Source organism: Symphalangus syndactylus, chromosome 24 (genome assembly GCF_028878055.3).
Source record: "Symphalangus syndactylus isolate Jambi chromosome 24, NHGRI_mSymSyn1-v2.1_pri, whole genome shotgun sequence".
Lineage (NCBI taxonomy): Eukaryota > Metazoa > Chordata > Mammalia > Primates > Hylobatidae > Symphalangus > Symphalangus syndactylus.
In genome coordinates, this window is record NC_072446.2 from 44,759,205 (window position 1) to 44,786,868 (window position 27,664).

Below are 27,664 nucleotides of genomic sequence, written 5' to 3' on the forward strand. Positions count from 1 at the left end.
TCTTCATTCAGTCTATTAGGCATTTACTGAGCACAGCCTACATGCCAGGTTCTTCATTTCTTGACACAGCGTCTTGTGTTGCCTAGGCTGGAGTGCAGTGCTGCGACTGCGGCTCACTGCAGCCTTGACCTCTCCAGGCTCAAGCGATCCTCCTGCCTCAGCCTCTGGAGTAGCTGGGGCTACAGGCGCGCACCGCCATGCTCGGCTAGTTTTTGTATTTTTAGTAGAGACAGTGTCTCACCCTGTTGGCCAGGCTGGTCTCGGATCCCAGAGCTCAAGTGATCCGCCTGCCTCGGTTTCCCAAAGTGCTGGGATTACAGGCGTGAGCCTCCGCGCCCGGCCTATGCCAGGTTCTACATGTGTTCTTTCTTGACTCTTGTGTTACAGAGGCTCGAATGAAGCCTGGCTTCTACAGTACCGCACCCAGCACCACGATGCGATGCAGCCTCCTGTGCCCTGTCCGTCCGGCAGCTGGAGTTAGGGCAGAGCGCCAGGTCTCTAGGAGGGCAACACTCAACGCGATCGGCTCCTAGGCATCCAGTGGGGCTGCAACTCCGCCGCCGGGGACGAAAGGCGAAGTAGGAAAACTAAAGCTTTCGCCGGCAGGGACAGCGCGGCCGGGTTTTAGCTAGTTCTACGGTCCACGTCAGAAGACCGCCCCCGGCGCCGCGCGCGCCGGAGACCACTATCTGCGCCCCCGCACGCACGCACTCGCGCACGCGCGCGCCGGCTCCGCCCACCGCCCTGCTGCGGCCCTTTGTGGACCGCACGAGCCACCGTCCGCACAGCCCCGCCCCGCACGGCCAGGCGAAGCGGAGCCGGCCGTGCGGTGTGTGTGTATGTGTTCGCGGGGCGCCGTCTCAGCCCCGAGAAGATGGTGGTTGCAGCGGCGGCGACTGAGGCAAGGCTGAGGAGGAGGACGGCGGCGACGGCAGCGCTCGCGGGGAGGAGCGGCGGGCCGCACCGGGACTGGGACGTGACCAGGGCTGGGAGGCCGGGGCTGGGGGCCGGGCTGCGCCTCCCGCGGCTGCTGTCTCCGCCGCTGCGGCCACGGCTGCTGCTGCTGTTGTTGCTCTCGCCGCCGCTGCTGCTGCTGCTGCTGCCCTGCGAGGCCGAGGCCGCGGCGGCGGCGGCGGCGGTGTCGGGCTCAGCCGCAGCCGAGGCCAAGGAATGTGACCGGCCCTGTGTCAACGGCGGTCGCTGCAACCCTGGCACCGGTCAGTGCGTCTGCCCCGCCGGCTGGGTGGGCGAGCAATGCCAGCACTGCGGGGGCCGCTTCAGGTGAGTGGCGGGTGGTGTCGGAGGGTCGGGCCCAACCAGAGGCTGGGGCTGAGGGGCGTTCGAGACAGCTCCAGGCCAGAGGGAGATGCTGGACAGAAAGTGGAGAGGGTAGGGCCGCCCCATGGGGTTTGAGGGCCATTTGCTTCCGGGGAGATCATCGTCTCTGGCCTGGGATCTTCCTCTGTTGGAAGGTGAAAAGGTGTGGGGCAAAGGTGGGGGCACCCCGACGGTATTTGGGTGCTTGGGTTAGATTGGAAGAATGCTGAGGGACCCAAAGAGCATCAAAGCCGATCGCTCTAAAACTCGGCCTGTTTCAGCTAAACGAGGTATCCAAGGATAGGTGAACTAGCCAGGTTTGCTTGAACATTTCCTTTTAACATCCACATGTGCCCTAGGACACGATGAGTTCCCCGATGCACTGGAGATGTGGGGTGCTCTGAAGAAACAGGGCCCTGGAAATGCTTTGTTGGCTGGAGATAAAAGGGAAGGGGTAGCATTGTTAAGATATTAGGGATAGAAGGACCAGTGGTCCTTCTAAAGGAAAGTGAGAAAACTAGTCATTTGGCAAAAGCTCACTGGAGGTGGCAGATTGGAACAGGGTCTGTGGTGAAGAGGGAATGGAAGGAGATTCCTTTTTGCCTTGGTTTCTGGACAATATGAAGTTCTGAATTGGCCTGGTGTGGGCAGTTCCTCTTGGAGAAATCAATAAATTAATTAGCAGTTATCGTTATTTGCTTCAGTTGTGCAATGATTTTCCAGATAATACAGACAAATAGCCAGACTTTGGCCTGGTCCACAGGGAGTTTGGAATATAGCAAGAGAGAGATAATGTACGCACATAACCCTAGTCATAAGGGTTACAGAGTCATTCACGCCTTTGACAGGTATTTAGTTTAGTGAACACATGTCTGATGTGGGGGAGTGGGGAAATGTGAACAAGACAGACAGGGTCTCTGCTTTCATCGATCTTAACATTCTAGTGGGAGCAACAGGCACTTAACAAGTAAATAAATGACAGAAATGAACATGGTAATTTCAGGTAATGGTAAATGCTATCAAGAAAATAAAAACAGCGTGGTCTGATAGAGAATTATAACCAGTGGTGACTCTTGGAGAAGGTTCTCATTTGAAATGACATTTGATCTGAGACCTGAATGAGGCAACAGGCAACTTGTGGGAATTCAGGGATGGAGAGGTTGTGGGTAGCTGGAGGGATGCAAGGAGGACTTTGAGGAGGCGGTAACATTGGATTTGAGCGTGTAAGGTTAAGTAGGATTTGGAAATGTGGAGCTGGAAAAAAATTACAGATGGAAGGAAGGGTGCAAACAAAGTTGTGGAGGCTGGAAAGTAAAGTTTTGCTGCTGCCTATGTGGAAGAGAGTTGTGAGAGAGGAGATTGGAGTAGCAAAATTGTAGACTTAGGTAATGTTAGGTCTTCTGAGGAACTCAGAGCTAACGTTGAGCAGATGAGCTCTTTAGTTTTATGGATGGAGAAACCAAGTGACTTCAGGACCACTATGCAGTGAAGCTGCTTTTGTAACTTAGGGTGTTCTGATTTGTGAATTCCATTAATCTACATGTATTTGTTGAGGGCTCCTGTGTTTTAGGTTGTGAGATACAGTGGTATACAAGACAGGCACAGTCCTGCTCTTATGGAGCACACATTCCAGCTTGGGAGTAAAAAAAAATCCAACAAAAATTTTATTGTAATTTTGTTTAAGGCTGTGGAGGTAAAGAGCAGGAGATAAACAGGGGACTTGACTTAGTCTAGGGGTAAGGTAAGTCACTGAGGAAGCGATGTGAAGTCTGAGGGGTGAGATGGTACTACCTGCGTGAGGGGTGGGGTGCTGAGGGGCCAGCAGGTACAGAGGCTTGGGGTTGAAGGGGATGATGGCAGCCTGAATGGAAGGCCAGGTGGCAGGAGCAGAGAGAGCAAAGGGGAGCTTGGCAAGACTGGAGAGAAAGGCAGAAGCCAGGCCAAGTTGAGATGTTGGATTGAGAATTTTGACCTTTAGCCCAAGAGCTGTGAAATGGCGTAGTTCACTCGTATTTTCATGACATTATAGGCTTTTAGATTGGAGCCAGAATACAGATGGCCTTGAAGGTGAGGCCAGGGCATTTTCAATTGAGAAGCTTCCAAGATCACGTGAATGGATGGTTGAGTCAGATGAGGATCCTTCACGTTCTGAAAACCTGGGACACTGTGGTAGGCAGTGGGGACCCACAGTGTGGGAAGGGGACTTCATAGCAAGATCAATCTGTAATGTTCAGAATAGGTAGACTCACTTTGGGCATGAGAGATAGTGGGCAGCTAGGTGGGATCTGTTGGCATGGGTCAGAGCAGTGGTAATGAGAGCTTGTAGAGGTGAAATGGACAAGTCTTTTGTGTAAACTGGTTTGCTCTTGGAAAGGTGGGGGATGGTGAGGGAAAGAAAACTAGATCCTATCTTGGGTGATGGAGGGAACAGTGATACCATTAACAGACACAGGGACACATGAGCAGGTGTTAGACATTTAATTGCATGCATGCTGAGTTTGGGGTGCTCTCAGAGTACACACCTGGCAGATGTTAAGTTTGGAGTCATCGACCTATGAGGGAGATTGCCAGGGAGCTCTCTCTGAGAGTCCACATGGAAAGCCCAGAGGATTGGAGAAGAGCTACTTGTTGCAGGGAACAGGCAGTCCTGACACTGGTTGTCTCAAATGGTGTCACGAGTGAGTGAAGGGACTCCCCTGCTTATTGTGGACATTCCCTTTGAGCTGGTTCTAGGTGATGTCAGTGCTGTTTCCTGGGTAGATAATTATGACTTTGGTCCTGATACCATTATATTTTGTGGGCTTTGGGATTTTGCATTTTTAAAAATGAAAGTAGGAGGAACTTATGACTCTGATCCTTTAAAAAAAACTCAGTAGGCTGGGTGCGGTGGCTCACACCTATAATCCCAGCACTTTGGGAAGCCGAGGCGGCGTATCATGAGGTTGGGAGATCGAGACCATCCTGGCTAACGTGGTGAAACCCCGTCTCCACTAAAAATACAAAACATTAGTTGGGCATGGTGGCGGGTGCCTGTATTCCCAGCTACTCGGGAGGCTGAGGCAGGAGAATGGCATGAACCCGGGAGGCGGAGCTTGCAGTGAGCCGAGATCACCCCACTGCACTCCAGCCTGGGCGACAGAGCGAGACTCCATCTCAAAACAACAACAGCAACAAAAACTCAATAAAATTTTAGTCGAGGCCGGGCTCGGTGGCTCATGCCTGTAATCCCAGCACTTTGGGAGGCTGAGGCAGGCAGATCAAGAGGTTAGGAGTTGAGACCAGCCTGGCCGACATAGTGAAACCCCGTCTCTACTAAAAATACAAAAAATTACCTGGGCGTGGTGGCGGGCACCTGTAATCCCAGCTACTCGGGAGGCTGAGGCAGGAGAATCGCTTGAACCCGGGAAGCGGAGGTTGCACTCCAGACCACGCGATGGTGTGAGACTCCATCTCAAAAAAAAAATGTATATATTTAGTCGAAGTATTCTTTTCGGGGCAAGAGTGAAATGTTGGTTTTGATTGCAGTGGTTTGTATCTTGATTTAACTTACAAACCTCTTTGTTATTAAAAGACATTAAATGAATACCTTTCTGATTTAGAATGGCAATCAAGTTGGAGTGTTTTTTGAGCTTTTTAGTCCTGTAAATCCTGTGTTATAATTGCCGTTATAGGGTTTTTTCATTAATTGAAGGGAACATGGGCTAACGAGGAGTGGATTTCCCTGAGGTTGTCACTGAATGCATACTGTGTGCCACAGAGCATTTTCTTTTTTTTTTTTGAGACAGAGTCTCGCTCTATCACCCAGGCTGGAGTGGAGTGGCGCGATCTCGGCTCACTGCAAGCTCCGCCTCCCGGGTTCACGCCATTCTCCTGCCTCAGCCTCTCCGAATAGCTGGGACTACAGGCGCCCGCCACCACGCCCGGCTAATTTTTTTGTATTTTTAGTAGAGATGGGGTTTCACCGTGGTCTCGATCTCCTGACCTCGTGATCCGTCCGCCTCGGCCTCCCAAAGTGCTGGGATTACAAGCATGAGCCACCGCGCCCGGCCTGCCACAGAGCATTTTCATGGACATTGTATTATTTAATCCTCAGGACAACTCTGAGGGTGTTATATAAAATTTAGATTATTGAATTATTGTAGTTAGTAACATTTTTTCTAAATAAAAGATGACATAGAAATGACTGATTTTAAAGGATAAGTTAAAGGATGTCAGTTTAATAAAAATACCTATAGAATCTTTGGTGTGTGATTTCTAAGGCAGTACCACTTTCATTCATTCTTATGTGAATCTTCATAATTCAGTGATCGTTTTTTTCTACTTGTAATGTCACCAGTGTAGTTTTTCTTGGAAGGATAAATATGCCCATAGGATAAATTAAGCTCATTTTTGAATTTAATATGCATTCAGTTCTTTTAAGTTCCTGCTGTAGAAAATGTTTGGGAGAATTGAATAGAATAATCTGGTGAATTGGATTGAGCCTGATAATGTTAAGATGTACCTTCTGTAGAAAAAAAAGGAAATAAGCATTTATCAGACATCTGTTTTGTGCCCAGCACATAGAGTAATAATAGTAGTGGCTGAGTATGGTAGCTCACACCTGTAATCCCAACACTTTGGGAGGCAGAGGCAGAAGGATCACTTGAGCCCAGGAGTTTGAGACCAACCTGGGCAACAAAGTGAGAGCTCCTCACTACCAAAAAAAAAAAGAAGTTAGCTGGGTGTGTTGGCATGTGCCTGTGGTCTCAGCTACATGGGAGGCTGACGCAGGAGGATTGCTTGAGCCCAGGAGGTTGAGGCTGCAGTGAGCCATAATCATGCCACTGCATTCCATCCTGGGCAACAAAGCGAGACCCTTGTCTCAAAAAAAAAAAAAATATATATGTATATATATGTATATATATATAGTACCAACTGCCTATTAGAAATAACTCCCTTTTAGTCCTTAGAGTGAAGTTATTCCCATTTCACAGATGAATAAACTTGGATGTACTGAATAACTTGTCCAAGGTCACAGAAGTTGTGCAGAATTGAGATTTGAACTCAGGGTTGTCTAATGCCCAAACCTGTGTTCTTTTTATTATACCATTTGGCATCTCATTTTTCTCTGAGTCCAGTCATTCTTTATGGACGCTCTTTGAAGGACTGACCTAATTCCAACAGATACTTTGAGAAACAAAGGAAGGAAAATAGATTTTTACAATAGGAAAGCTAACATTTTAAAAATCTTAAATTCACTTCAATCTCTCTGACTGACGATCTGAGGACATAAATACCTTTTTAACTAGTGAAATGAAAATTCTTGCCTGGGCGCAGTGGCTCGCGCCTGTAATCCCAGCACTTTGGGAGGCTGAGGTGGGCGGATCGCCTGAGGTCAGGAGTTCGAGGGTAGCCTGACCAACATGGTGAAACCCCGTCTCTACTAAAAATTCAAAAAATTAGCCAGGCATGGTGGCGAGCGCCTGTAATCCCAGCTACTCAGGAGGCTGAGGCAGGAGAATCGCTCAAATCCAGGAGGCGGAGGTTGCAGTGAGCCGAGATTGCGCCATTGCACTCCAGCCTGGACAACTAAAGCAAAACTCTGTCTCAAAAGAAAGAAAGAAAGAAAATTCTCGAAAATAAAATGTGAAGAAGTAAAAAGTTAAAACATTTTTTTCTTATAGTAATTACTAAGTGATGTTAACCTCAAGCCCTAAATTTATGTTCACAAGTCCAATTTAGGCTTATCTGTTTTCCCCAGTGCAATATAAGTTCCATGAGGGCAGGGGCCTGGAGCATAGTGAGCAGTAAATATCTGTTGAATGAAGGAATGAAATTCTGTAATTTACTTATGACTTTTAAAAAAGTCATGTTTACCCACATGACTGCCATATATGTCTTCTGTCCTTATATTGCTCCTGAACTTCTCTGTCTTCCACTGTTTGGTGGGCATCTTTGCTGAGATGTTTTATTGTCACCTCATACTGAATCATGTATAACACCAAACTTCTATCCTCATTGAAAATAATAGTCTTTTTCTTTGTACTTCCTTATTTGTTTTAACTAAATCTAAATTTAGCTAACCAAAGGTCAAAACTTAGGAGTAATCTTTGGCTCTTTCTACCTGTTTGTTTTTTCTGCTCTCACACTGTATAAATTTGTTTCTTTCCATTTCTTCTGCTGTCATTCTAATGTACCTAACCCTTCACCTCATTGCTGACCTGCTTCTGTTGCACTTTTACTGTTTTCTTACACCTGCAGAGTCTGTTTCACGCTTTGTCATATCAGTCTTCTAAAAACATATGTCTCTATGCACACATATGTTTATTGCAGCACTATTCACAATAGCAAAGACTTGGAACCAACCAAAATGCCCATCAGTGGTAGACTAGATAAAGAAAATGTGGCACATATACACCGTGGAATACTGTGCAGCCATAAAAAAGGGTGAGTTCATGTTCTTTGCGGGGACATGGATGAAGCTGGAAACCATCATTCTTAGCAAACTAACACAGGAACAGAAAACCAGACACCGCATGTTCTCACTCGTAAGTGGGAGCAGGGAGGGGAACATCACACACTGGGGCTGTCGGGGGGTGGGGGAATAGGGGAAGGATAGCATTAGGAGAAATAGCTAATGTAGAGTATGGGTTGATGGGTGCAGCAAACTGCCGTGGCACGTGTATGTCTATGTAACAAATTTGCATGTTCTGCACATATATCCCAGAACTTAAAGTGTAATGACAAAAATGTGTGTCTCTTATTTTGCTTCTTTTATTACCTCTAAAATGATCCTCAGCAGAAGGATCCCATTCCTTTCACATCCCTTTTTTTCCTAACCAAATCTTTCTACTTCGTAGTTTTTCTGTGTTTGCTAAATTCAGCACCTCCCTCCTCACTGCTCCCCCATTCTTTCTTTTCATCTCTACTTACCAAGGCCCACCTTCAGTTCTCTATAATCTATAATAGTTAGTTCTCCCAAATCATACCCTTTTTTTTTGAAAGATAAGATCTTGTTCTGTCATCCAGGCTGGAGGGCAGTGCTCCTGGGCTCAAGTGATCCTCCCACCTCAGCCTCCCAAGTGGCAGGGACCACAGGCAGGGTGCCCAGCCAATTTTTAAATTTTTTGTAGAGATGAGGTCTCACTATGTTGCCCAGGCCAGTCTGGAACTCCTGTCCCCAAGAGATCATCTTGCCTTGGCCTCCCAAAGTGCTGGGATTACAGGCATGAACCACTGCACCTGACGCCTATTATCTTCTTTTGAAATGAGTCATCCGCTAATTCACTTCATAAATATCTGCTGAATATTATGTGTTAGGTACTGTGCCCTTCCTTGAGGATATGAAGGTGTGTAAGAATCAGGCCTTGCTTTCCCCTCAGAGGACTTATAACTATGAAGGGAAGACAGCTACGTGCGCAGCAATTAGAACTTCATAATAAAAATACAGGCAATATGTGGTGCTGGACTAAGATGTGATCGACTAACTCTTTTGGGGGTTCTGGTGGAAGACACCACAGAAGGGAGGACATTTGGGCAGGTCTGAGAGGTTTAGAGTGAGTAGACCATCTGGGGGAGAAAGGCGTTCCAGAAGGAATGAAGAGTTGATGTGCAAAGGCAAAGAATTATGGATTATCATACTTAGTGTATTAATTTCCAATGGCTGTTACAGTGAAGTGCCACAAACTCATGGCATAAAACAATAGAAATTTATTCTTTCATAGTTCTGGGGACTAGAAGCCTGAAATCGAGGCACTGGCAGGGCCACGATCTCTCTGAAGACTCTCAGGGAGGATCTGTTCCATGCCTTTCTCTTCACTTCTGGAGTTGCCAGCAGTCCTTGACATTTTGGCTTGTAGATGCATCACTTCAGTCTCTGCCTCCATCCCTTCAATCTCACGTGATACTTTCCCTCCCTTTGTGTCTCTGTCTTTTCTCTTAAGGGTACCAGTCATAGTGGATATACGAGTATGACATCATTGTAACTTTGTTGCATCTGCCAAGACCCTGTTTCCAAATAAGGTCACATTCACAGGGACCCAGGGTTAGGACTTTGACATATCTTTTTGGGAAACACAGTCCAACCCACAGCAGGTGGAGAACTGAATGAAGATGCATGTTGTTGGAACATAACTTGTGAGGGGTGTAACGGAAGGAAGATTTTAAGGTTATAATGGCCTCTTTTTGTCCCTTCCCAACAATCTCCAGCTTCCGGGTTTATGCTTGACTAGGATAAGCCCTCAGGGCATTCCAGTTTCTGGCCGTGCTGATTGTTTTGAAATGAGCTTATGATTGATTTTAATGGACTCAATCAGAGTGAATCTCAGGACTTTTGTCGGAGATCCCTTTCCTCTGTGGGCGTTTAGAAGGACATATGTTGCCTTCTTTTCTGTGTGGCGAGGCCATAATGCCTAGAACTGTTAGAGTTAGCATTGCTGTTGTGAGGAATTCACCTCAGGTCAGAACAACTCCCAGAAGATGGAGGATGGCAGAGAAATGGAGCTGGAGACCTGATAACTTTCTGAATCTCTGGATCAAAACTTGCCTGAAGGTGTAATTTTTGGTTTATGAAGTACTGCAGTCCATGTTTTTCTTAAGCCGGTTAGAGTTGGATTTCCTTCCACTTACAGTAGAACAGTTCCTAACATACAGAGGGAGGGAGGTAGAGTCAGCTGACTAAGGTTAGTCAGTTAGGGCTTCTGTAACAAATTAACATAGACTTTACCTCTATGAAAGGTTCCCAAGATGGGCAGATGCTTTTTATTTACCACAGTATAGAGGAGAGATACATATGTAGGAGAAAAAGGAGAGTGTGTTTATGATCAAAACAGTTTTGATCATATAAATGTGATTAAGTGATTTAATACATTTGTAGGATATTTTTATCTTTTTTTTTTTTTTTTTTGAGACGGAGTCTCGCTCTGTCGCCCAGGCTGGAGTGCAGTGGCGCAATCTCGGCTCACTGCAAGCTCAGCTTCCCGGGTTCACGCCATTCTCCTGCCTCAGCCTCTCTGAGTAGCTGGGACTACAGGCGCCCGCCACCACGCCCGGCTAATTTTTTTTTTTATTTTTAGTAGAGACGGGGTTTCACCATGGTCTCGATCTCCTGACCTCGTGATCCGCCCGCCTCGGCCTCCCAAAGTGCTGGGATTACAAGCGTGAGCCACCGCGCCCGGCCTAGGATATTTTTATCTTAAGAAATACGAAGTGAGTACCTAGTGTTATGATTGAACAGAAATCTTACACTGGTTTTTCTTTTTAGTACAATCATATTTCCAAAACTGTAATGAAACTATAGTTGTACTTTTTGAAATACTTGTGTCTGGAAATTGATCAGCCATTAACTTACTATGAAACTTGTTTCCCACTTAAATAATACTGTACTATTTTCTGTGAATTCCCAAATGCATTTTGGCAAGTGACTTCCATCTGTATACTATGTACTATTCTCATCTTTCATTTCATTAGTTTGTTCCTTCCATTTTCCCTTTTCTTTCTATACTTTCAAACTGCTCTGTTATTATTAATGTGACTTCCTTCTTATGATGGCTTTCTTATATTTGTCTTGCTTTTTTCCACTTTTCATTTTCTTTATGTCATATCTCTTTAACTGCTTTTCTTTTTATCACTGAGACCATGGTTCGATATCCTTTCAATTAAAACATTAAAAAAGTTTTTTTTTTCTTTTTCTGCTAGTGGATTGATCTTCGAGTATTTGAGACAGGGGCTTACCCTGTCACCTGTGCTGAAGTGCAGTGGTGCAATTGCTGCTCACTGCAGCCTCGACCATCTTGAGCCTCGGGGCTCAAGTGCCTCCCACCTCAGCCTCTTGAGTAGCTAGAACTGCAGGTGCGCACCACCATGCCTGGCTAATTTTTTGATTTTGTAGAGACAGGGTCTCACTATGTCGCCCAGGCTGATCTCGAACTCCTGGGTTCAAGCAATCCTCTCATCTTGGCCTGCCAAAGTCTGGGATTACAGATGAGAGCCACCATGCTTGGACCCTTTAAATTTTTAATTCTTAAGTTTTCAGTTTTTTTCAGTTTACGTTTTGGGTGGACTTCAGTTCTAGCTATTTGTTTACATGCTTACCTATTGAGAATTTTCTGTTTTTCACTTAGAGAAGTTAATTTTAGTAATGGGTGAATTTCCTTTTTTTTTTTTTTTTTGGAATTTGACATTAAGAGTATACAATTATTAAATGAATGAATTTTCCAATTAATTTCTCTTGGTCCTTTTTGTATTCTAAGAATTTTTTGATTGGCTTACTAATAAGCCAGTAAACATTAGGGGCTGGAATTCTGTCAGTTGCTGTTAAGAGTCACATAAGTAACCTCCCTTGACCTGTGTTTTCTAAATTTTTAAATTCACAGATCCTTTCACAAAAATGTATACTCTTATGGACTCTCGTAGGAATTAAAAAATAATAATCCTTTAAAAAAGTATCCTGTTTTTAAGATAATTTTAAATAAAGTAAAAGTAGTTTGTTAGTAAAGATTACAATGTATATTTTAAATATAATTTATAATGATATTCAAAGGAAAATTTGACCTTACTCTATTTAAAACATGGTGCATATATATATATATATATATATTTTTTTTTTTTTTTTTTTTTTTTTGAGACGGAGTCTCACTCTGTTGCCCAGGCTGGATTGCAGTGGCGCAATCTTGGCTCACTGCAAGCTCCGCCTCCCGGGTTCACGCCATTCTCCTGCCTCAGCCTCTCTGAGTAGCTGGGACTACAGGCACCCACCACCACGCCCGGCTAATTTTTTGTATTTTTTTAGTAGAGATGGAGTTTCCCCATGGTCTCGATCTCCTGACCTCGTGATCCGCCCGCCTCGGCCTCCCAAAGTGCTGGGATTACAAGCGTGAGCCACTGCGCCCGGCCGGTGCATATATTGTTTTATGTGCTTTAATTATGTAAGGAAAAGCATGAGTTGTAGACAAAAAAAAAAGACATTAAATTTTGGGATAAAATGTATATTAAAATAGAGATTGAGTTTAACTGTGTTTTGTGCTATTAAAAATAGTTTTCCTGTCCTAATGTTTGATATTCATAAATATGTGCTTTCACAATTATTTTTTAGAATTTTTTTGCGTGTTTTGATTCTGAATGATAAAATGATAGCAATTTTCAGCTATTTGTAAGCATTTCTCTGCAAATAGCACATTTCCTATTTGGATAGTTTTTCTCTAAATTGAATGAAAAGGCCAACCTGGCAATAATTGTCACTCAGTTTTCCCTTTTGAACACTCTTTTTGAAGTACTGGAGATATCTTATCAAGGATTTTGATCAGAAGGTTTGGCAAAGATGACCTTGAGACAGATCTGCAGAATTAGATTCATTTTATGCCTTCTCATAACTTATATATAAATATCATTGTGTCTTATGCTTCTCTTTTGATAGATGCCATGACTGTCTTTTAATGGGAGCAGTATTTGGACAACTCTTTGAGAAACACTGACCAATACTGACAAAATGTATAACTCATTTCTTTGAAGTGATGATATGTTTAGTAAGCTGGTTCAGTCTCTGAACTAACTATAACTTCATATTAATATGAAATATTTGAAGCCTATGGAAGAGATGCAAGGAATATCTCTGTACTTGCAACCTGGTTTTTCTGAATTTTCTTCATATTAATGTTATTCTAAAAAATAAAATGTTACAGATACTGACCAAGGTCCCCGTGTTACCACCCCTTCTTCATCCTGTTCACCATACCCTTTCCCCAGAGGTAACTAGTATGGTGAAGTTGATGTTTATTATTTCTCTTGCATGTTTCTACTCTTATTACAGAGAATACAGAGAGATATTTCTGCAAACAATATCTTGTTCCCAAAAACATGTAGCATTTTTTAATCTTGAGATGAGATATGCTGGAGATTTATCTGTTGATAAATGTAGTTCTAGCGGATTCATAGTTAATATTAATTACAGAAGGATTCCAGTTTACTTACCCATTTTCCTGCTGATGGGCATTTAGAGTTTTCCAACTTTTGCTGTTACAAACAGTACTACAATTACATTTTTTTTTTTTTTTTTTTTTTTTTTGTGACAGGGTCTCACTCTATCACCCAGGCTAGAGTGCAGTGATGCAATCACCGCTCACTGCAGCCCTGACCTTCAGGGCTTAGGTGATCCTCCCACCTCATCCTCTGGAATAGCTGAGACTACAGGCATGTGCCACCACACCCAGCTAATGTTTTGTGTTTTTAGTAGAGACCAGGCGTCACTATGTTGCCCGGGCTGATCTTGAACTCTTGGCCTAAGCAATTTGCCTGCCTGGGGCTCTCAGAGTGCTGGGATTACAGGTGTGAGCCACCATGCCCGGCCCAATTAACATTCTTTACCTATCTCTTTATGCATACATGTGTGATTTTTCTCTAGGGTAGTGATCTTCAGTCTTTTGAAGCACCTCCAAAATAACTGAAATTCTTTTTACTTCCTTGCTTTCAGGTTGACATGCAGTTGACACATATTATTTTTCAAAAAAAATGAATTTATAGAGTTGAAGAGATACAGTTTCTGTATGTTATAAATAGAGCTGCCGAAAAAAATCCCCATTATACAGTATTACTTTAAAAATATATATTGAGTAGAATCCAAATTCCATAGCAGTTTAATAACCATTCTCATTTTAAAAAATACATGAGGCCAGGCATGATGACTCACACCATAATCCCAGCACTTCGGGAGGCTGAGGTGAGAGGATTGCTTAAGCCCAGGAGTTTGAGACCAGTCTAGGCAACATAGTGAGACCCCATCTCTATAAAAAAACTTAAAAATTGCAGGGCATGATAGCACATAACTGTAGTCTTAGCTACTTGGGAAGCTGAGGTGGGAGGGTCACTTGAGCCCAGCAGTTTGAGGCTGCAGTGAGCTAAGCTCACACTACTGCATTCTATCCTGCATGACAGAGACCTTGTCTCTTAAAAAAAAAAAAACAACCAAAAAAACCAAAACCCATATGTAGTAAATGTTATTATTCTTTTCCTTTGTGGCTTATCCTTTTTGTGTTGTATTGTAAAATTCCTTTCCTGTACTGACCTTGTAAATATACTCTTCTATATTTTACTTCCTTAAAATTTAAAATTTTTGCTTTATTTCATTCTGATCTTTTATCCACCTGTAACTTGTTTCTGTGAATGATTTGTTATATTGACCTAATTTAATTATCTTTATATGGTAAGCGGTTGTTGCAGTTCCATTTATAGAACAGTTTTGCCCCTGCTCCCCATTTGAATTGAATTGTGCTATAATCATTTAAAACTTCAGACTTGTCTTGATTGTTCTTAACTCTTGGCTCCTCTAATTTCAACAAAAATCCCTATTGATATTTTGTTTAGAATTTCACCTGATGTTGAGATGAGCCTGGGGAAATCTGTCATCTTTATAATAGAGGGTCTTTCCATCCTTCGCATCCTTCTGGAAAGATGCTTTATATTTCTAGTTATTTAGGTCTCTTATATCTTTCAGTAAATTCTTATAGCTTTTTTCAAATGATCTGACACACTTTTATTAGATTTACTACTCGACAGAGAATTTTGTTATTACTAGAAACTAATTGATTACTATAGTACCTAGGAATGGATTTTAAAATTATTATTATTGCACTGAGTAATATTTAGCTCATGAGTATCTGTATTTATCTGGGTACCTCTCTGATGTCTAGTAAACTTATTCACCTGTCTGGATCTAGGCAGGAGGTTGACTGGGCTCAGCTGGTGGGGATGGGGGTGTCACAGCTGTCACATCTCTTTGTACCGGAGGCTGGCTGAGCCTCACCATCATGGTGATGGCAGAAGTGCAAAGGCAGAATTGATTTCCTTGTATTTTGAATTTGTATGTCTATGAATCCTTCCTAAGCTCTTGTAGTACTGGTAGCTTGTGCGTGGATTCTCTTGTTCCCCATGTTGATGGTCATACTGCCAATAAGTTGTGACAGTTTACTTCTAAACTGTATACACCTTCTTTCTTTTTCTTGTGTAATTAATGAGCTAGTTCATGTTGTTGAATATTATCATTGTAGGACGTTGTTGAATGGTCTTGATCCTGACTTTGAAAAGAATCCTATGGAATAGTTCCCTGCACATAGAAGGTGGCCTGTGATCATATTGATTTTTGTCTTTTTATCTGTTAATGTGGGAAATTACACTTATATACTTTTTAATTGTTAGACCATCTTTGTATTCCTGAGTTGAACCCATTTTGGCCATGATATGTTTTTTAATACAGATTTTTATATTTGATTTGCCAATACTTTTTTTTGAGTTTTTTTTTGTTTTTTTGAGATGGAGTCTTGCCCTGTTGTCCAGGCTGGAGTGCAATGGTGCCATCTTGGCTCACTGCAACCTCTGCCTCCTGGGTTCAAGCGATTCTCCTGCCTCAGCCTCCCAAGTAGCTGGGATTACAGGTGCCTGCCACCATGCCTGGCTTATTTTTGTATTTTTAGTAGAGACGGGGTTTCACCATGTTGGTCAGGCTGGTCTCGAACTCCTGACCTCATAATCCTCCTGCCTTGGCCTCCCAGAGTGCTGGGATTACCAGGCATGAGCCACCGCACCCGGCCTGAATTTTTGAACTGTGCTTGTGAGCTTTTCTTTTGGCAAGCATGTCAGATTTTGTCTATTGTTTTATTTTGTCTTCACCGTTGAATGCTCATATAGCTGGGGCTGGAATTTAAGATTGATCATTGTTTTCTTTGAGCAATTTGAATATTTTTTTCAATGTCTTCTGATTTTTATTACTGATGTTTCAAAGTCAGCTGTCAGTCCAATTCATTCATAGGTAATTTTTTTTTCTTTCTCTCTTTTTTAGCTTCTTATTCTGGAAAATTTCAAATAAACAAAAATTGAAAGTATAACAAGTCTGACGTGTCTGTCACCAGCTTCAACATTTGCAACTCATAGCCAGTCTTTTTCACTTTTACCACTGCCCCATTCCCATGCCTTCCCCTCCTCCCACCAGCTAGCATAGATTATTTTGAAGCAAATCTCAGGTGCCATTTTGTTTCCTTCTGGTTGTTTTTCTTTTCTTTTTTCTTTTTTTCCTTTTTATTTTTATTTTTTTGAGACAGAGTCTTGCTCTTTCACCCATGCTGGATTGCAGTGGTGCGATCTTGACTCACTGCAACCTCTGCTTCCCGGGTTCAAGCGATTCTGGTGCCTCACCTTCCTGAGTAGTTGGAATTACAGTTGTGTGCCACTTTTTTATTTTTAGTAGATATGGGGTTTCACTATGTTGGCCAGGCTGGTCTCGAATTCCTGGCCTCAAGTGATCTGTCCACCTTGGCCTCCCAAAGTGCTGGGATTACAGGTGTGAGCCACCACACCCAACCATTCTGGTTTTTTATAAGTGCTCTTGCTTTTACTCATAGTCTATCTCTCTGTTATTTTTTCCTTTCCCTTTCTCTTTTGGTTGATTGTATTAATGTAGTATTACTATGATGTGCCCAAATGTGGATTTATTTTTATTTTGCTCAGTGTATGTGCATTCTTTATCTGAGGATTCAAGTCTGTCATCATTTCTGGGAAATTCTCAGGTATTCTCTTTTTAAAGCTTCCTTTACATTTTATTTGTTATCTTCTCTTAGTATGACTCTTAGACAGACACGTGTCGCCTATTCTTTTTATTCTGTTTACTTTCTACTTCTCATAATTTTTATCTATTTCCCTCTGTTGCATTCAGGGTAATTTCCTCAGATCTGTTCTCTAGTTCACAAATTCTCACTTTAACTGTATCTAATTTGTGGTGTAACTTGTTAAATTTTCATTTTCAGTGATTGTATTTTTAATTTCTTGAGGTTTTATCTTTTATTAATAAAACTGGCTGCTTATGTTCATAGTGTTATTTTTTGATACTTTTGATCCTATTGTGCCTTTAAGCAATTTAAATTAATTTATTAATTTTTTGAGACCCAGTCTTCTTGTTGCCCAGGCTGGAGTGCAGTGGCATGATCTCAGCTCACTGCAACCTCCACCTCCCAGGTTTAAGCAGTTCTCTACCTTAGCCTCCCGAGTAGCTGGGATTATAGGTGCGTGCCACCACACCCAGCTAATTTTTGTATTTTTAGTAGAGACAGGGTTTCACCATGTTGGCCAGGCTGGTCTCTAACTCCTGACCTCAGGTGATCCACCCACCTTGGCCTCCCAAAGTGCTGGGATTACAGGCATGAGCCACCGTGCCTGGCCTTCCTTTTTTGTTTGTTTGTTTTGAGATAGGGTGTCACTCTGTCACGAGGAGAACCTACATATAAAGGCTGAACAAAGGAACATATACTGGCCAAGGAGATTGAGATGCCCCATAGTCTCATGAAGATTGTACCAAGAGATGGATAAAGCTAGATCCCTGTAAAAGGTCCTCAGATGAGACTGGAAACACTGTTTTAGTGGCCCGCGTCGGCCTCCCAAAGTTAAATTTATGTTCTTTGTTGGATTGTTCTAGTAACTGAACTTTATAGGGTCTAATGCTGTTAGTTTGCTGATTTTTGTTCATGGTACATTGCTTCAATTTTGTCGAAAATTTGAGTTTCTCTTCAGTGAGACTTTATCAATGGACATATGTCTCTAGAGAGAGTTTGTAATTACTTCTACTAGATATCTTTGGGGGTATTCTGACCTGGGGCTACTTTCTATGTTAATTTTATTTTCTTATGGGTACCTAGAACCCAAGTGAGGGTAGTATGTATTAGAACTCAAATGGGTGTGGGACTCGTTATGAAGTCATTGGGAGGGATTTTCTCCTGCCTTGATCTATGCTGAAACTGCTTTCTTGTTGCTTTTCTGTGCCTAAGAGCTGGGTTTGGTTTTTAAAAGCTCTTTAAGGGTTCCACCCTTCTTGAAGGGCTCTCGATTCCAACTCCCTGCCTTACATGGACCTAGGCCTCAGTGTCTTCCTTTTGAGCATTTAGATCCAGATTATTTTATAGAAGATGATATGCTCTTGGATCATGGGGATTGACAGCCTCTCACAGGACACTATGGAGTTGGCTAACATGTTCCCCGCTCTGATTTTCAGGTCTCTATTTTTGGCCTTTACTGATTTCTCTTCCTTTTTTTCAGGTTCAGCTGGCAGTTAAAATGATGTTACGTTGCAGATTGCGTTTATTTCTTGATTTTAACGTAGTGAAATGTGTTGATTTTTTTTCCCTTTTTGTGTCTTATTGAAATCTTTCCCTATCCCAAGATCGTGGAGATATTCTTCTGTGTTGTCTTCTGGACATTTCATTGTTTTGTCTTTCACACTTAAATCTACAGTCCACCTAGAGAAAGAGGTGTGTGTGTGTGGTGCGAGGTTAGAGTCACATTTATTTGCTTTATGCATATTCAGATTCACATTTATTAGAGTCACATTTATTTGCTTTATGCATATCCAGTCCCATTTTTTGAGAAGACCTTTCTTTTCCCAGTGCTGTGTAGTGCTGCGTCTGTTATCAATCAGGTGTTTATGTATATATGTTCTGTTTCTGGACTTTCTGTTCTATTCCTTTGGTCCGTTTGTCCTTATGCCAGTAATACTGCACTATCTTAATTAGTATGGATTTATGTTAAGTCACCTTACTTTATTCTTGTTCTTTTGCAAGTTTGTTTTGGCTCTTCTTGGTCCTTGGTATTTCCATATGGATTTTAGAATCACCTTGTTCATTTTTGACAAGAAGAATATCTTGAGAATATGATTAGGTTGGTAATGAACCTATAACTCAGTTCGAAGTGAATTGACAGCTTTTATAATGTTGAGTCTTCCGAACCACAAACATGGTGTATACCTTTATTTATTTAAATCTTTTCCAATTTGTCTTAATGCTTTATAATTTTCTATGCAGAGGTCTTGTAGATCTCTTTCCAAGATATTTGATTTTTTTTTTTTTTTTGAGATGGAGTCTCGCTCTGTTGCCCAGGCTGGAGTGCAGTGGCGTGATCTTGGCTCACTGCAACCTCTGCCTCCTGAGTTCAAGCAATTCTCCTGCCTCAGACTCCCAAGTAGCTGGGATTACGGGTGTGCGCCACCATGCCAGGCTAATTTTTGTATTTTTATTAGAGATGGTGTTTCACCATGTTGGCCGGGTTGGTCTTGAACTCCTGACCTCAAGTGATCTGCTTGCCTCGGCCTCCCAATGTGCTGGCATTACAGGGTGAGCCACAGATATTTGATGTTTTTTATACTTTTGTGAATTGTATCTTTAAATTTTTTTTTTGAACAAGGTCTGGTTTTATTTTTTGTCAGAATCTTTTAAAATATAAAACAGATAAAACACATCTCAACCCTGCAATCTGCCAGCATGCCTTGTTTCTACAGGATGCATGCTAGACCATAAGACTACGTAGCAAAGGGTCTTTAAGAGAATTTGGTTGGGAGACATAGAAAAAAACAGATCTCGGAAGCCTGGGCTAGCCCAAAAGCTGAGCTACATCCCTGAACACTACAGCAGTCCTTGTTTTTTCAGATCCTCATATGTCTTCTTATTCACAACATTCCCACTTGAGTCTTCATATTCTTCCTCAGTGTCAGGCTGCCATCATTCTGAAGCCTTCTGCAATTTGAGTTTGGCCCACAAGGAGACAGTATCTTCAATCTGTGTCACATTAGCAAAGTGAGCAGTGTTTGGGATGCCCAAACACCTCATGCCATGAGCATGATGCTATTGAGCAAAGTGTCACTGGAAGGCTTTGGGCCCTTGGTAGGTGTAGTTTCCACAGATCTCACAGTTATAGTTGATATTTAGGCCATGAAGCTTATATAGCCAGTAGGAAATGTGTTTGCCATCCCAGCCAAGTGGCAGGTTTTTGGGGTTGTAAATGATCTCGTTCTTTTCATCTTTACTCTCACTGTCACTGATCTGCGCTTCTTGCTCTTCTGCTGTCCTTGCTTGCGTGCACTGTACATTTTCATGAGTGAGATGTTGCTGTTGCCCGAGAGTCAGAGTATTCATAGATCTGGGCTTCCAGAAAAGCAATGTCTTTGTTCCTCTCAGTGTCTCTCTTGGTGCCCTTTGATTTGGGATTTTTGGCAAACAAAGAGTTATCAAGTGACTCCAGGGACTTTCCTTTGGTGCTGAATAGTCTCTGGGCTTGCTCTTCTATGGTCCGCCACATTTCAAGCCTAAAGCTAAGAGAGCAGATTTCAATCTTTCCAAACCCAGAGAGGCCAACTCCTCCCAGGAGGAGAATGCGGAGAGGTCAAGATGGGCTCCAGCATGGGTCAGAGCGCTGCTTGTCTCTTTCGGCCATCCAGGAAGGTCCCATTCTCCCATTTCTTCTCAAACTCAGCCTGAATCTTCCCAAAAAGTTCATTCTGATCTTGGAGAGGCTTCACTCTATCTGTGTAATCCTGAAGTTACTCAAGCAGCATCCCTAGGTATCTCTTATACTCTGCATTCTTCCTTTCTTTAGGAATGTCAAATAATTTGTCAAAGATGGACAGGTATGTGATATAATCCAGCTTCTCAGATGCCTTCAGGTTAATGTACTTGAGGTACATTCACAGAGATCGAGGTAACGACCATATCTTTCTTCATCTGTGAACTCCACCAAGTTTTGTGCCTCTTCACTTGGATTCTCTGAGCCTAGGAGTTCCTCAAATTCCACTGACGTTGGCACACAGATCTCGTTTGGGTGCTTCTGGTGGAATTCCTTTGTTTACTCGAGTCTTTTATAGAATTCAGCAAACTCATTGGGTCCTGAAATGGCATTGATTTCCTCCTTTCGTAATCCATCTTTATCATCATACAGATCCCTCAGGTTCCCACTGACTTCCATATACCTATCTTGCATGGCCTGAGTGCGGTGATCAGAATTGATCTGGTCCCGGAGTGTGGACTTCTTAGTGAGCATCTGTTTGGCCATGACGTCCATGAGCGTTTCCTTCTCCTCATGATAGTGCCACTGCTGCTCCAGTATTGTCTCCATCTTCCTTTAGCCACAGCCTCTCTTAAAAATTTTATGATTAGTTGTTTGCTGCTGGTTAAAGGAAATGCAGTGGACTTTTTGCACCTTTCCTAAAGTATTTTATTGATTCTAATAATTATCTGCAGATATTAGCTCTCTGGAGGAAAACAAAACAAAACAAAACAAAAAAAACCATTCTTTGATCCCCTGTGGCTTCTCCAAATGTGGCCTCATTTCTATGTTTCATTTTACAACAAAACTCTTGCAAATGAAATTGTTCTCTTGTTAACATCTCCTACTTCCTCACTTCCAATTTTCTCTTTACTTATGGCTGCGAGAGATCATAGGAACAGCAGTGTCCACAGCTTGTCAAATCCAATGGTTAATTCTCTGGCCTTGTCTTACTAAACTTCATAACGTTTCACTGCTTCCTTTTTGAAAACTTGCTTCTGGATTTCTGGGACTCCATGCTCTCTCTCTTTTTTGCCATGCTTGACTGGCTGCTCATTTGCAGACTTTGTCTTCTTCTGGCTTCTAAAAGTTAGAGTTCTTCTGGGCACTTGCTGTGCCTCTGCACTCAATCGTCTTCTGTATCTGTACCTGAAACTCAGATGTTCTTCAGTTCTACAGTATTCTCTGGGGACTTCGAATACTGTAACATTGAACTTTTGATTTTTACTCCAAGCCTGTTTGACTCTCAGTTTTCTTAGCATTTGTATGAGACCACTCAGGCTAGAAACCTGGGTGTTTTCTTTATTCCCATTTACTCACTTGCAAACTATTATTAAATCTTGTCTGTTCAACCCCCAAAACTTATCTGAGTATCTGCTGGTATTCTTTTTTCTTCATTTGTGGATAGAAGCAAGATTGTGTAGGTCTTTGTAGTCTTAAATAACCATAAAAAATTTCTGGAAAGTGTAAGGTTGTATGCAAATAAAAGGTATCAGATGGCTAAGAGGAGTGGAGTTAAATATCAGGATCCTTAAACTTCTTTTCTTTATCTTTGCCCATTGCCTTTTCTTTCATTGCTATATATTTACGTGGACTCTTTCAAAGAGATTATAGTTACAGAGACCTGATAGCCAACAGGTTGAATGTAAGCCTTATTTATGCTTGTTTTTGCCTAATATTCAGGGCCCTGTGAGAGATTCTGGTTGTTGAATATACAAGAAGGGTTGAGAGCATATTCTAGATAGGGGAATGTGTGTGTGTGTGTGTGTGTGTGTCCGTCCTCCGGGCAGGGAGGGGGAACATGGTAGGAGCAAAAGCACAGGAGAGGTAAGAGTGGGCACTGAGTGTCTGGGGGACCATGAGAATTGGCTTCACAGGTGAGAGGAGAAGGATTGACATTCTTAATAGTTAGAATGTCAGGAACAGGAAGAGTTCAGACTTCATTCCACAGTCTGTGCAGAGTTATTCTAAATATTGACAAGGGTAGTGACTTGGTGACATTGGTGCTTTAGGAATGTTGTTCTGCTGCAGGGTGCTTAGTAGGCTTTGTGGTCTCAGAAGCTGCTGAAGATAGCCAGAGGTGTTGGCAATAAGACTACCATGAATTGTTTTTGAGCTTAGGGTAGAGTGGGAATGGAGATGAAGGAATACATCTAAGGAAGTCTTTGATGGCAGTTATATCATAAATTGTTCATACATGTGATGAATGGGATATCAAGTACAGGAAGAAACTAACAAAACTCACACCAACATTTTGCGCATGGGAGAATGGGGCTATTTCATCATTTCAGGTGGACTATAGTTGAATGGGAAGAGATAATTCTGCCATAAGATCAGGGTTGAGTTTTGTTGGTTCTGGAACTCAGTTTTTGCTGTTGTACTGTCGAGAGAGAGAGAGAAAGAGAGAGAAAGGGAGAGAGAGAGAGAGATGCTCATGTGCGCACACACACACACAAATAACTAATATATGAAAATACATATATATGTGGGTATATATATTATTTATATATAATATAATATACTATAATTATAGATAATATATAATTATCTATAATTATGTAAAATATATATTATAATTTTATGTTATCCATAATTACAATTTTATAAAATATATAATTATATATGTATTATAGATTATATATTATATATAATTTAATATATATAATAAATATATATACATATGTAGGTACCTTTGTGTGTGTGTGTGTGTGTATAATTAAAAAAAATTTTTTTAGTGATAGGGTCTCACTCTGCCACCAGGCTGGAGTGCATTGGCATGATCATAGCTCAGTGCAGCCTTGACTTCCTGTACTCAGGTGATCCTTCCACCTCAGCCTCCTGAGTAGCTAGGACTGCAGGTGTGTGCCATACCACACCTGGCTAAATTTTTTTTTTTTTTTTTTGGTAGAGATGGGGGTCTCACGATGTTGCCTAGGCTAGTTTTGAACTACTAGGCTCAAGTGATCCATCTGCATCAGCCTCCCATAGTGTTTGGGATTACAGGTGTGAGTCACTGTGCCCAACCTATTTTTATTTTTTTGTAGAGATAGGGTCTTGCTGTGTTGCCTAGGCTGGCCTCAAGCGATCCTCCCAGCTCAGCCTCCCAAAGTGCTGGGATTGCAGGCATGAGCCAGTCTGGCTAGCCTGAGTTTTTATTTCTATTTAGAAAAACATGAACAACCTTTATATGGCTGCTGTAAACCAATGGACTTTCTTTGTTCTTGAACCAAGCTAGGCATCCACACGGCACTTATTCATCTGAGGGGATAGAGTCAGTGTTCAGATGTCTTTGAAAGAAAGGTCCACCTGCAGTTCTCTAGCTTCTGAAATGTTTTTTTTTTTTTCCCATACTGTCATGGATACACATGAGATTGTTCTGGACTTCCTTTAAACTTTGCTCTTAATAAGAGCTTGAAAATTTTTGTTGTTGCAAAACTGTGTTAGAGCTGATACTTTATTTATTAGGCAACAAATGTTACTTGAATATCTACGATGTTTTAGGCACTGGCGAAAAAGAGGTGAATGAGATATATTCTTGAGAAAATCTTGGTAGCGTAGTGGGCAGATTATTCTCTATAACAGTAATAATCAAACCACATGATAAGTTTACCATGGAGAAGGTATTAATTAGCTTAGCACTGAAAACTTGGGGCACAGGTTCCCAGAGCTCCAAGGGACATTTGAAGTGAGATCTGAAAGGTTGGTTAGGAGAAAATAAGTTATTCTAGACAGAGAAGTCAGGCTGTGCTGAGGCACGAAGACTTAATGCAGGTGAGTTGAGGAAGAAATACATAGTCAATATTGCCACAATATGGTCTGCTCAGTCTGGGGAGCAGTGGCTAGTGATGGAGCAGGAGGGGTAAGTTGGGGTTGAATTGTGACAGACCTTGCATGTTGTGCTAAGGCATGCAGAGGTTTCCAGGCAGGTTTTGACATGATCAGATTGCCCTTTATAACATTATAGAGAAGATGACAGGTGGCTCTGCAAAGAACTGTCCAGACGGGGGAGCTGAGCTGAGCCACAGTTAAGAGACTGTTGCAGTAGACTAGACTACGAGGAGGAGAATTTGAATTAGAGCATTGGCGTTAGCAGGGGGATCAAAGAGGGAAAAAGATGAGATTGGTTTGTAGGCTGAATGAATGGAGGTGAAAGTGAAGAGAGTCAATAATTTTTGGAAGATAGGGTAGATGACAAAGTTGTTTAAAGAAAGCATAAAAGAAGGGGATTTAATGACTTAAATTTTTGATATAGGGAATATAAGTCTGAAACATGGGTCTAGCCTTGAGCTGAAAATACAGCTTGGGCAGTTAGCAACATAGAGATGGTAGATGAAGCCATGGATGCAGATGGAATTACCTGTAGGAGTATCATGGAGACCTTGATCCAGCCAGGACAATTTCAGGGACAGCCCAGGATTTGAGCAAAGGACTTGTCCATTGCTTTTATTGAGTCTTTCAAGGTTGATGATTTATTATTATTTAAAAATATGAGGGAGCCATATTATTTTATGGTTTTAATTATCATTGTGGATGGGTATAGTAGAATCTCCTAAATATTAAAACATATAGCATTCATTTATAATGTTATATCATTTATAATGGTTGTAGCTTTATTATTATTTTTAATAATTAGGACAAATGCTTAATATTTTACATTTTAGATCACTAGTATGAGTCAATATTCATGATGAATCCTTTTCTTTGTATTTCTTTTGAATTTAATAAATTAGATCAAAATTTTCTGATAGAGACGAAACTTTGGAATGCAGAAATATTTTTAGTATTGGTGCCAAAAATTTAAGTCACTTACTTTAACACTTAGAAATTACAAGATCATGTATGGAAAGTTTGTTATTGGTTTGGTGTATTAGAATCATTTGTGGAGCTTTTAAAGACACCAGTGCAGTGCTGGATTCCACCCAAGAGGGGTTTGTGTTAGGGCCACATCATTTGTATTTTTTAAAGCTCTGTGGATATTTTGATGTTAATCTGAGAACCCTGTATCAGGGGTTTGGGTAGGGGCTTTGTTAGCATATTTTGTGTCTTGCTTATATAGTTAACTTTTTTGTTTAAAGCTGTTAAAGCAAAGGCCAGAATACCAGCAGGTTAGCGATTTGGTAATCACAGTGAGACCATTTGAATTTTCGTGTGAATTTAAACTATAAAACAAAATTCAATAGCAGTTCAGTCTGGGCTTGTATCATTAGAGGGCTGGTTAAATAAAATATGACATGTTCACAGAGCAGAGTACTATGTAGCTATAAAAGGGAAGGAGGAATAGCTATATACTACTGTGGGGGAGAATATATTGTTAAATGAAAAAAAAAAACCCACTGTAGCAGAACAGTGGTATTGTACACTATCATTTTTTAAAGAAAGGGGATCTACAAATCTATAAATGTACATTGTTGTGCATATATATAAACACACCAATGGAATGATAAACCAAAAAGTATAAAAATGATTAAGGAGAGAGAGGGAATGGGGTGGATAAAACAGGGATGGAGGCTAGACTTCTGAATGTACTTTATTTTGTGGATTACGTTTAGAACCATGCCAATGCTTTACCATATTATAAAAATAAATTAAAATGAGAGAAAAAGGCAATCTCTAAAAATCAAGTACAAATGGAATAAGTGAACCTAAATGTATATTAAGTTTGAGGCTGAAGCACATGATCTTTCAAATGACTTTGAAACATAGTAATTTGATTATACATTTCTAGAGGGACATATTCTCAAGGACAAAGAACTGCAAAAATACTGTAAACGGTTTTTAGTAATCGTATAACTGGTATTATTGGTATTGTTCTGGAAGCATGCATTGTTAAGTAAAACAAATGGATAATTATATTGGATTGGTGCCCTGGATTTTGGTGTGGAAAAGAGGAGATACAAAGGTAGAAACAGAGAAGTTGTTGATTAAGAATCTCGGGATCATAAATTTGAGATGGAGATGTCCGTATGAACTCATGGTATTTTTTCTTTTTTGAAAATGTATTTTCTGGTTTTCTCTGCTGGAAAATCCCAGAAAGCAACCTAGGTAGCATTGAGCACTTCTAATGCCAGACTCTGTTCTGTAAATACTAATTCCCACTACAAGGAACTTAGTGTACCTTAGAAAAATGGCTTATTTCATGTTGGGGTCAAGAATGCTATAAGATGATCCTGGAACATCTTTTTATATCACAAAACAGGCTACTAGGGAGATTTTCATTTCTGTCAGTGGTAGAATAGCTTTTTCTAAGCCAGTGCTCCAACTGAGAACAACTAGTAGAGAAGCTGGGAAATATTGTTTTAAAAATCTGCTTGAAGGCTTTGGAAAGTGAGCAAGGCAAAGAAGGGACTAGAGAGACCAAAATTTTGGAGAGAAGGTAAACTCAGGGGCGAGGGCCAACTTGTGGTACAGCTTTTCCCTTGGGGGGATTGGCCGATTTGAGATGTGCAGCTAAGAGATTGAGCACAAAGTAATGGCAGAGAGACTGAGATTCTAAGCAGAGTTTTGGTGGTTATGCAGCATCGGGGGACACAGTTGGATTTCAGGGGCTGCAAAGAAAGAAGGGGCACTGGAAAATATCTCAGGCTTTTAGTTGGGAACCCTGAAGGATGGGCTACACCCTGTGCTTAAGGGTGAACTCAAAATAGATCAGCTCTTCCAAAGGCTGAAGCCCAGCTTTCACATTACCTCAATCCCTGATTGGATTAAAGAGTCTGCTCCTAGCTTTATTGTTTGCTGGAAGCAAATGTAAATCTGTGGAGGAAGACAGCATCAAGCATTGCCTCAAGTTATTATTATAATTACTATGTATAATATTTTATAACATGTAATAAATATTTACATATTTATAAAACTTAGTCTGGAATTCAATAAAAAAGAAGACTGAAAATTTAAAAATTGACTGAAAATCAAGAGAGAAAACAGATAATTGAAACAGACTCATAGGGAGGCTTTTATTACAAATGAGATGATATAGACTCAGTTTTCCTGCTCTTCCCTGCTAAGTACAACTCTAAATCTTGGAATT

The 27,664-nt window shown here is 41.5% G+C and overlaps 1 protein-coding gene and 1 pseudogene across 4 annotated transcripts in view; one reads left to right on the forward strand and one right to left on the reverse strand.

The window, feature by feature from the left end:
* The first annotated feature begins 770 nt into the window (after positions 1-770).
* ATRN (attractin) overlaps positions 771-27,664 on the forward strand; it is a 186,830-nt gene continuing 159,936 nt past the window's right edge. For all 4 annotated transcript variants that reach the window (XR_010119363.1, XM_055264937.2, XM_063633463.1 and 1 more), the window contains exon 1: positions 771-1,281. Coding sequence is in view for 3 of the 4 variants with exons in the window: in XM_055264937.2 (XP_055120912.2) it covers positions 875-1,281 (407 nt within the window). In the remaining variant the exon portion in view is untranslated. The remainder of the gene's footprint in view (positions 1,282-27,664) is intronic.
* On the reverse strand, positions 17,914-21,378 carry LOC129474093 (splicing factor 3A subunit 3-like; annotated as a pseudogene).